The sequence below is a fragment of the Pimephales promelas genome, chromosome 4, assembly GCF_988280905.1.
Source record: "Pimephales promelas chromosome 4, fPimPro1.hap1.1, whole genome shotgun sequence".
NCBI lineage: Eukaryota > Metazoa > Chordata > Actinopteri > Cypriniformes > Leuciscidae > Pimephales > Pimephales promelas.
The window spans coordinates 48,191,179-48,197,296 of record NC_142772.1 but is presented as its reverse complement, the minus strand read 5'-3'; the positions used below and the strand labels follow the sequence as shown (position 1 = coordinate 48,197,296).

General features: G+C 38.3%; 1 protein-coding gene and 1 non-coding gene across 2 annotated transcripts; both read left to right on the top strand.

Annotated features, from left to right (window-relative positions):
- The first annotated feature begins 1,797 nt into the window (after positions 1 to 1,797).
- rplp0 (ribosomal protein, large, P0) lies at positions 1,798 to 5,749 on the top strand. The gene is made up of 7 exons (XM_039661495.2): positions 1,798 to 1,949; positions 2,174 to 2,349; positions 3,694 to 3,781; positions 3,862 to 4,008; positions 4,766 to 4,951; positions 5,189 to 5,329; positions 5,541 to 5,749. The coding sequence occupies exons 1-7, from the start codon at positions 1,896 to 1,898 to the stop codon at positions 5,694 to 5,696; spliced, it is 948 nt and encodes a 315-aa protein (XP_039517429.2). The 5' UTR covers positions 1,798 to 1,895; the 3' UTR covers positions 5,697 to 5,749.
- LOC120471726 (small nucleolar RNA SNORA63) lies at positions 2,538 to 2,666 on the top strand. Its single transcript, XR_005620842.1, has one exon. It is a non-coding gene; the product is annotated as a small nucleolar RNA SNORA63 (small nucleolar RNA).
- Positions 5,750 to 6,118: the final 369 nt, after the last annotated feature.

Sequence of the window (6,118 nt, the reverse complement as noted above, 5' to 3'; positions counted from 1 at the left end):
CCCTGGCTGTCTGATTTTTTGCTTGTTTTTATTTTCTCCATTTTGTATATATTGCAATTCTGACTGTATATTGACTTTGTTGGTTAGAATAAAAAAAGAAAAAAAAAGAAAAGAAAAAAGAATTGGATTAATGTCGTCCATTACCACTGCACAGCGAAAGACATGTGTATTAACCAATCAGCGCACAGATACGCTCTCCCACAACATTCTGATTGGATGTCCGACTTGTACTAATATTGTGCCTCTTCCTGCAACGGTCTCTTTCTTTCACGCGTCCCTGCAGTGAGGTGAGGTGTAATGCGTCCTTCTGCCACTTTCATTATTTTTTACGATACACGTGATCATTCGAGTTGTAAATATATATCATAATCGTGTTAAGATTTATGAGGAGATCTAATTCTTACTCGATCCGTGTATAATAATAGTAGTTTGAGGAAAAAAATTAGCATTAGCATGTTAGCTTAGGCCTGTGCGCCACGTGAGATAAGACGTGAAACGTTTTTATGCTTATTTTCTTGTTGTAGATTGTGTCTTGTTTCGATTATAGAGGTGGATAATGCTTATATATAATATAAACCATACGTAGAGTGTGTATATATAACTCACGCAGCTCAAAATGAACTAACTTATAGCAGGTCATCTACAGATCAGCTGTGTCAGTGCTGATTGGTCGTTCCCCCTGCTGAAATAAAACTGGTTCCTACTATCCCTGTTTGTCGGTTTCCCACGACCTGCAGGGACGCTTGGTCTCAGACATTCTTTTATTAAATTAAGGTCATAGTATTATAGCAATAGCAAATTTGGGTTAATTTGTTTTTTAGCTTTAAACCGCTGTATTTTAGCACTTAAAACCAGTGTTGGGAGTAACGCATTACAAAAGTAATACATTACAGTAACATATTACTTTTTGCTGTAACGCAGTAGTGTAAGGCATTACTAATCAATTTTCAGTAATATTTTACTCGTTACATGTTCAGTCAGGCTTGTATTACAGTTGTATTACAGTGTATTTTACTTCTTAAAGGCAACAGACTATGTGAAAGTTTTAAAGCAGTCTTTTTGTGCCAGTTCAGAGCGGTCGCGTCTATAACATTGTTTTTTCCTCATAAATGCGAACACGAAAACTAAAATGCCAACCCCTCCTCATCCGATTTGCGCAGTGTAATTAACAGAATTACAAAAAAATATATTTTGCCTCCTATTTTTTTTGTCACGCATGAATGTGTGTCTTTTCCCTAATATTAAAAATAAAACATAGACTGATATTTGTCTAATGTCTGGAGTCCTTTAAGGAAGTATACATGTATTATACATTTCAATACATGTATTTTCTGAGAATTTTTATTTCAAGTTTTGACTGCAAATGTCATGTCCATAATGCTGGACTTCCCCAATTTTAAATAATTTATCCTCGACTAGTTTTGTGGTGTAGGTCTACGTATTTTATAATGTTAACTTCAAATAATACTAATAGCCTAATTTAAAGATAAGGCAGCATTGGATCTGGACGGTAAGGAGAATAACGCTGGAGTTGGAAGAGGAGTGTCGCGATTCTGTAGGTTCGTGGATGTGGCGAATCGCGATTTCGGTTTTTATATTACATATCGTTACAGCCCCAAAGTTAAGTTCTACTTAGTTATTTTGGTGAAAGTAACTCAAAAGTAATACATGAGTAATGTAACGCATTACAATTCTGAGACAGTAATATTGTAAGGTAATGAATTACTTTTAAATAACAGTAACAAGTAATACCTGATGTATTACAGTTTGGAAGTAACTTGCACAACACTGCTTAAAACCAAGTCACCGTTGTCTAAGTGGTTTTCATTCTGTTTCTCAGATTTCAACCTTGTCTTTAAACCGGCTGTTCACCGATCCTTGGAAGCACTGCAAAGATGCCCAGGGAAGACAGGGCCACGTGGAAGTCCAACTACTTTCTGAAAATCATCGTAAGTTGTCAGCGTTTTTTGGCATGACATACATAGAGCAGGTCATCTACAGATCAGCTGTGTCAGTGCCGATTGGTCGTTCCCCCTGCTGAAATAAAACTGTCTCCTACTATCCCTGAGTGTTTGCATCCCACAGCTCACAGGGACGCTTGGTCTCAGACATGTTTTAGTCGTGACCCCCATCGGGTTGAGTCGTTTCTGATAGTCTTTCTCCATGTGTGCAGCAACTGCTGGATGACTTCCCCAAGTGCTTCATCGTGGGCGCGGACAATGTCGGCTCCAAGCAGATGCAGACCATCCGTCTGTCCCTGCGGGGCAAGGCTGTCGTGCTTATGGGCAAAAACACCATGATGCGCAAGGCCATCCGTGGCCACCTGGAGAACAACCCGGCTCTGGAGAGGTGCGTGTCAGTCTGGGCACAAGGATGATCCACGGTAGAAAATTAAGGGCTTTTAAAGTTCTGGGGCCTTCTTTATAAAACACTCACAGGACAGGATTTTACCGTGAATCCTATTGTTTTTTTTTATCCTCCATCAAAAGTGAGGAACAAATCGCAGCGTGATTAATACAGTACTGATGAATAGGGGTATGCAGGTCAAGTTACGGACTGGCTGTGTCAGTGCCTGTTTGTCGTTCCCCCTGCACAAATCAACATGTTTCCTACTATCCCTGAGTGTCTGCATCCCACGGCTCACAGGGACGCTTGGTTTCAGACATTATGAAAAAGTTATGGAAGTTGTAATTTAAAGTAAATCAAATACTTTATTAATATATTTTTTTTATATGAAATATGTTTTACTATAAAATGAAAGCTATATATCTAACCAAGTTGTGTTCCAAATTGAAGTTGATTGCACAAAAATCAAAGTTCCCATGAGATTTTGTTTTAGGCGTAGTACCAAAAATAGCCACCGGATGCCATTGAATTTAATTGTATGCATTTTGCCGTAACAAATTAATAAATTTCTATCCAAATATCACTTCTGTCACTAAATATGGAACCTTGAGACTCCGACCTTTCTGACAATATGTGTTTTGTCAAGATTAGAAAATGTTTTCATAATAAATTATGAAAGATGATGCCTAAAAGGGGAGGGGCCTAATAAAAAAATACCGTTTCTATGGTAACGCAACATCCAATTTCAAAACTGTTTTCACAGGATGAATTCTGAGTTCGTAAGCTTTCAAATGATACCTAATTTATGATAACTAATAAAATATGTGATATAATAATAATTAAAAAAAAATTATATATATATAATATATTATACTTTTTAGAGGACTTACCTTGCTTTTTAAAATATAATTTGATTTTTTTTTTTTTTTTTTTTATTGACAAATACTAATTGTTTTATTATGAACTTTAAGCACTAAAAACCAAAGTTTCAATTATTAAAAGTGTGTGCGTCGACTTTTTGTGACCAAGGTCAGAAACTCCTGTAATTACTTTTTTTTTTTTTTTTTTTTTTTTTGAGGCGCACTCTTGTCATATATATATATATATATATATATATATATATACTGTATATATATATCACTGTTCATTCATAATTTGTAAGAAAAAAAAAGTCCTAAAATATAAATAGTTTAAAAAATATATATTAAAAAAAAAAAAAAGTTTGTCATGACAAGATTAGGATTTAATAGTAATATAGTGAAGTAAAATTAGGTTGCCCGTATATGGGCAAGTGACAGTTAAGGGGTTAAATGGGGTTCAGTTTGAATTATTCCTGTGTTTTTGCAGGCTGCTTCCCCATATCCGTGGGAATGTCGGCTTCGTCTTCACAAAGGAGGATCTGCCTGAGGTCAGGGACCTGCTTCTGCAAAACAAAGTGAGTATGACTGTTGAGTAACTGAGTTCAGGGCATGAATGTGTCTGTTCTGGTGTAACTCGTGTGATCTCTGGTCTTAGGTGCCCGCTGCTGCCCGTGCCGGTGCCATCGCCCCCTGCGAGGTCACCGTCCCGGCCCAGAACACCGGTCTCGGTCCTGAGAAGACCTCCTTCTTCCAGGCTTTGGGAATCACCACCAAGATCTCCAGAGGAACCATTGAAATCTTGGTGAGCATGATTATTGGTTTTTGACGTAATCAATCACACCCCATTTCAGCACTTGTGTGTGTGGCTTTTCTTTTCTCTTAAAACACTAGTTTTAAAAGTTGCTTGTGTAAGTGCACTATAACATGGTGTATCTTTTATATAATTAGTTTGAAGTAAATCCACAAGAATTCACTATTAAAAAAGCTATTTAAAAATAATAATAAAACCCATGATTTCCAAATATACTTGAGCAATCATGTTTAATAATTGAACCTCATGTAATCAGTAGTGTGCGGTAGGAATGCTGGATTACGGCTTATCTTATTTCTAATTTAACCCCATTATTGGTGGGCGACGCAATCTGTCTTCACGATAAGAGTAATTTAAAATATTGGTGAAATTTCACAATTATCGATACTTAAGAAAAAACTAATACTAGCTTAACTAATGTAAGGGAAAAGTCCTCAAAATTACACGAGACAAGTAAACGATCAGCAATGCAACGGAATTACAAACAAAATGGACAATTACAACAGAACGCATATATGAATTAAGTAACACTTTTAGTACATTTTCCTAATTCTTAAAACACTAAGTCTAAGAAAAAAAAAATCTAATGTAAAATAAAACTAGTCTTGCTTGTGTACATTAAATATCTCAATCGCTTTTTATTCTCTTTGTTTATCATTGATTGACTGTATCCAGTATATTAGACTGCTGTCATATTTGATTTTCTTCTAATACTGCACATGAACTGACTGACCTGTTCTGCCCGCAGAGCGACGTTCAACTGATCAAACCTGGAGACAAGGTGGGCGCCAGCGAGGCCACGCTGCTCAACATGCTGAACATCTCGCCCTTCTCCTACGGGCTGATCATCCAGCAGGTGTATGATAACGGCAGCGTCTACAGCCCAGAGGTGCTGGACATCACTGAAGATGCCCTGCACAAGAGGTTCCTGGAGGTTCGTGCCCTTAAACCTACTGTTATTGAGTGTAAACATGCAGGTCAAGTTACGGACTGGCTGCGTCGGTGCCTGTTTGTCGTTCCCCCTGCACAAATCAACATGTTTCCTACTATCCCTGAGTGTCTGCATCCCACGGCTCACAGGGACGCTTGGTTTCAGACACACTTTTTTTATTTTATTTATAATGTCGGGCTTGGTAAACACTCACTAACTTGTTCACTGTTTTCCTTTCAGGGTGTGAGGAACATCGCCAGTGTGTGTCTGCAGATCGGCTACCCCACGCTCGCCTCCATCCCTCACTCCATCATCAATACTTACAAGAGGGTCCTGGCTGTCGCCGTGGAGACCGACTACTCCTTCCCCATGGCCGAGAAGGTACGACTCGGCTCTTTTCTTTCTCCATACATGTGCTAGGTTATAAAGGAGTCTCGAGTCAAGTCTAGGAGTCTTTCTGGTCCATATGGTTCCACTCCAACATCTGTACTGTATTGCAGATGCGCATATCGTGATATCAATGCTTTGAGAAATCAGGCTCTCATAAGGGATGACTTTTAATGTGTTTTTTTTTTTTTTTTTTTTTCTTCAGGTGAAGGCCTTCCTGGCTGATCCCACCGCTTTCGCGGTTGCGGCTCCTGTTGCTGCTGTTGCGGTGGAGAAAACCGCGGCTCCTGCTAAAGTGGAGGCGGCCAAGGAGGAGTCCGAGGAGTCTGATGAGGACATGGGCTTCGGCCTGTTCGATTAAACTCCTGAATGAACATGTCAGTTTAACTCCAATAAAACATCTGGAAACAGCCATTGTGACTCTTGTGTCTTTAGGTTGGTGTGTGTAGAAGTATTGTATTGATGCACTTATTTTAATACACTAAAAGTTCTTTACTTTAAGTCTGCAGGAAGCTTTATTAATGGGTACTTAAAAGTTCACAATTCTGTTGCACGTCATCATTTTGAATGAACTTTAAAGGGTTAGTTCACCCAAAAATGAAAATTCTGTCAGCATTTACTCTCCCACATGTTGTTCCAAACCTCTATGTGTTTATTTGTTCTGCTGAACACAAAGGAAGAATGTTTTAATCAAACAGATCTCATTCCCCATTGACTACCATAGTTGGAAAAAATCCATACTATGGTAGTCAATGGGGAATGAGATCTGTTTGATTAAAACAT

What these genes read in the sequence shown, in the direction of transcription:
- rplp0 (XM_039661495.2), top strand. Translation starts at nt 1,896, where the DNA reads ATGCCCAGGGAAGACAGGGCCACGTGGAAGTCCAACTACTTTCTGAAA. An exon ending in AACAACCCGGCTCTGGAGAG is followed by an intron (nt 2,350 to 3,693) that starts GTGCGTGTCAGT and finishes GTGTTTTTGCAG; the next exon opens with GCTGCTTCCCCATATCCGTG. An exon ending in CCTTCCCCATGGCCGAGAAG is followed by an intron (nt 5,330 to 5,540) that starts GTACGACTCGGC and finishes TTTTTTCTTCAG; the next exon opens with GTGAAGGCCTTCCTGGCTGA.